Here is a 2,295-nt window from a genome sequence, read left to right on the forward strand (position 1 = left end):
AAACACTTGTGGAAAGACTGTGATGGGTGGTTGGATATGACCCAGTTTTGCAAGAACAAAACATGAGTGGGCCAGACCAAAGGGGCCGACTGGGGAGTGAGAGGGGTATCTGGGGGTCGGGGGTTCTATATCACAAGCAGTACTTCACAAGAGTGAGTAGAGGTTCAGAATCAGGAGGGTGTCTTGGGGTCCTAGCCCAGGGGTACCTTGGGGAGCCCCGATATGGAAGGGGGTCAGTTTGGGAGGATTAGAGCGTGGTGGTGTCTTGAGGGCTGAGCACACGGGGAGGAGATGTCACAGGCCAGGGAGTGACCTCGGAGAGGTCAGAATCCAGGGATGTCTTGGGGTGCCACCTTGGTGGTGGTGGGGGGGGGGGGGGCAGAGGGGGTCTTGGGAGTCAGAACCTAAGGCAGGCTGGGTGGCTCCAGGGGCGGGGGACGGCAGGACAGAGCAGGGTGGGTGGCAGAGGCTTTACTGCCCTCCCCGCCCGCCCCATCAGTAGCACTTGCGATACACGATGTGCGGCCCCTGCTCCTCGTACTGCTCGCGACGGATCCAGCACGACTGGAAGGCGCGCAGCGAGGCCAGGATGGAGCCCCCGATCCACACCGAGAAGTTCCTGGTGGGCTGGGCGGCCACCGCCACGCGCTCGTCGGGGGGCAGCGAGCGCAGCAGCTCGGCGCGGAAGCGGCCCTCGAAGCCCCGGAAGAGCGAGGAGCCGCCGCAGAGCAGCACGTTCCGGGCCACGTCGGCGCGCACCTCCACCGGCACCTTGCCGAGACTCCGTTGCGCCATGGCGGGGACGCCCACCGGCGCGAGCCCCGGCATCTCCGGGGGACTGAACAGCAGCTCCGGGCACCGGAACAGCTCCTTGCCCAGCGTGATGGTCCGCCCGTCGGGCAGCTGCAGTTTCTGCAGGTATTCGTGCTCCGGCCGCTGCTGCGCCTGGGCGAAGTCCGGGACCACGTAGCAGTAGCGGTGCTTGACGCTTTGCACCGCCTCCAGGTCCCGCTGCCCCAGCCGCAGGCCCGAGCCGCGCATCACCTCCGCCAGGAAGGCCGTCAGGTGGGCGCCGGCCAGGTCCAGGCGCTCGGCGGCGTGCGGCAGGTTGTAGCCCTGAAAGACCGGCACCGTGTAGGTGACCCCGTGTCCGGTGGCCACCACCAGTCCGCTGACGCGCCCGTGGGCGTAGACGGACAGCACCGACTGGGAGGCCACAGGCATGGCCGGCGCGTGCAGTGACTCGAAGGCCACTTCCACCAGCTTCTCGCGGTTGGTGCTGGGGCTGAAGGGCGGGTCGGAGAAGAGGAGCGGGTGGTCCTGGGGGGCCGCGCCGAGGTCATGCTCCAGCATGTGGCGCCAGATGAGCTCGGCCGCCTCCCAGTCCACCACGATGCCGCAGCGGACTGGCTGCACCAGCGTCAGCTCCGGGCGGGACCGCGCCGCCTCACCGATGAACGCCTCCAGCCCAGGCTGCCCGGCCGCGCTCAGCTTCTTGGGCTGGTAGCCGACGATGGTGGCCGCGGTGTAGGTGGGCTGGACCTGCCCTGCGAAACCCACCTTACAGGTTCCCGTGCCCATGTCAATAACCACCGCGCCCGTTTTGGGGGGCAGCCTGTCCTCTACCACGCTGGGGGGCTCCTGCCTCAAGAGCTTGTTGGCCGGGGTGGAGCAGGTGGTTAGGTCAGGCCTGGGGTCCTCTGGGGTGCTCTGGGACTCCTGGGGCTTTGGGTGACTTGCATCCATGGCTGCGGGTGGACTCCTGGGACGGCGCTGGGCCGGGAGCTTGGCAAAGCTTCCCACTTCCCTCCGGATGTGGCTGGGGGAGGAGCCGGCAAGCCCCAGCAGAGAGAGGGAGGGGTGGTCCCCAGCGATCTATGACTTCACCCAGCCCCTCCTCCACCTCCTGAGACTTCACAATGCTGGCACTGAGTGGAGCTCCTCCAGTCCCTCTCTGTCCACTCTGCCCCAGAGCTCTCCGAGTATGTGACTATTCTGGATTCCCCTCAAAGTGCCAGGTTGGAGGGAGCCTCGGACAGAGTGTTCCCCGATGAGGGATCTCTGACCCTGATTCCAGAATCTACCGAGACCCAGGAATTTCTCTCTCCTTCACAATGGGTTGTGAAGCTATTGATAGCATTCTGGCAGAGAGCTGGGAGCAGGCCTCCTTAGAAAAACCTGTCCGGTGGCAAATATTAATCGGAAGGTGGTCAGCTCGGTGGTTTTCAAAAGAAACAGACACCATCTGCAATGGGGGATGAAATGAGCCACCAACACTCTCCTACTATGTTCTTG

The 2,295-nt window shown here is 64.7% G+C and overlaps 1 protein-coding gene across 1 annotated transcript; it reads right to left on the reverse strand.

Moving 5' to 3' along the window:
• Positions 1-487: 487 nt before the first annotated feature.
• Positions 488-1,888, reverse strand: ACTL9 (actin like 9). The gene has a single exon (XM_077119576.1). It carries the CDS (start codon positions 1,744-1,746, stop codon positions 496-498), a length of 1,251 nt encoding a protein of 416 aa, XP_076975691.1. The 5' UTR covers positions 1,747-1,888; the 3' UTR covers positions 488-495.
• Between the last annotated feature and the right edge of the window lie 407 nt (positions 1,889-2,295).

This window comes from Tamandua tetradactyla, chromosome 11, assembly GCF_023851605.1.
Source record: "Tamandua tetradactyla isolate mTamTet1 chromosome 11, mTamTet1.pri, whole genome shotgun sequence".
NCBI classification, from domain to species: domain Eukaryota; kingdom Metazoa; phylum Chordata; class Mammalia; order Pilosa; family Myrmecophagidae; genus Tamandua; species Tamandua tetradactyla.

Bases quoted from the DNA above. Each gene is read 5' to 3' on its own strand.
- ACTL9 (XM_077119576.1), bottom strand. From the start codon at position 1,746: ATGGATGCAAGTCACCCAAAGCCCCAGGAGTCCCAGAGCACCCCAGAG.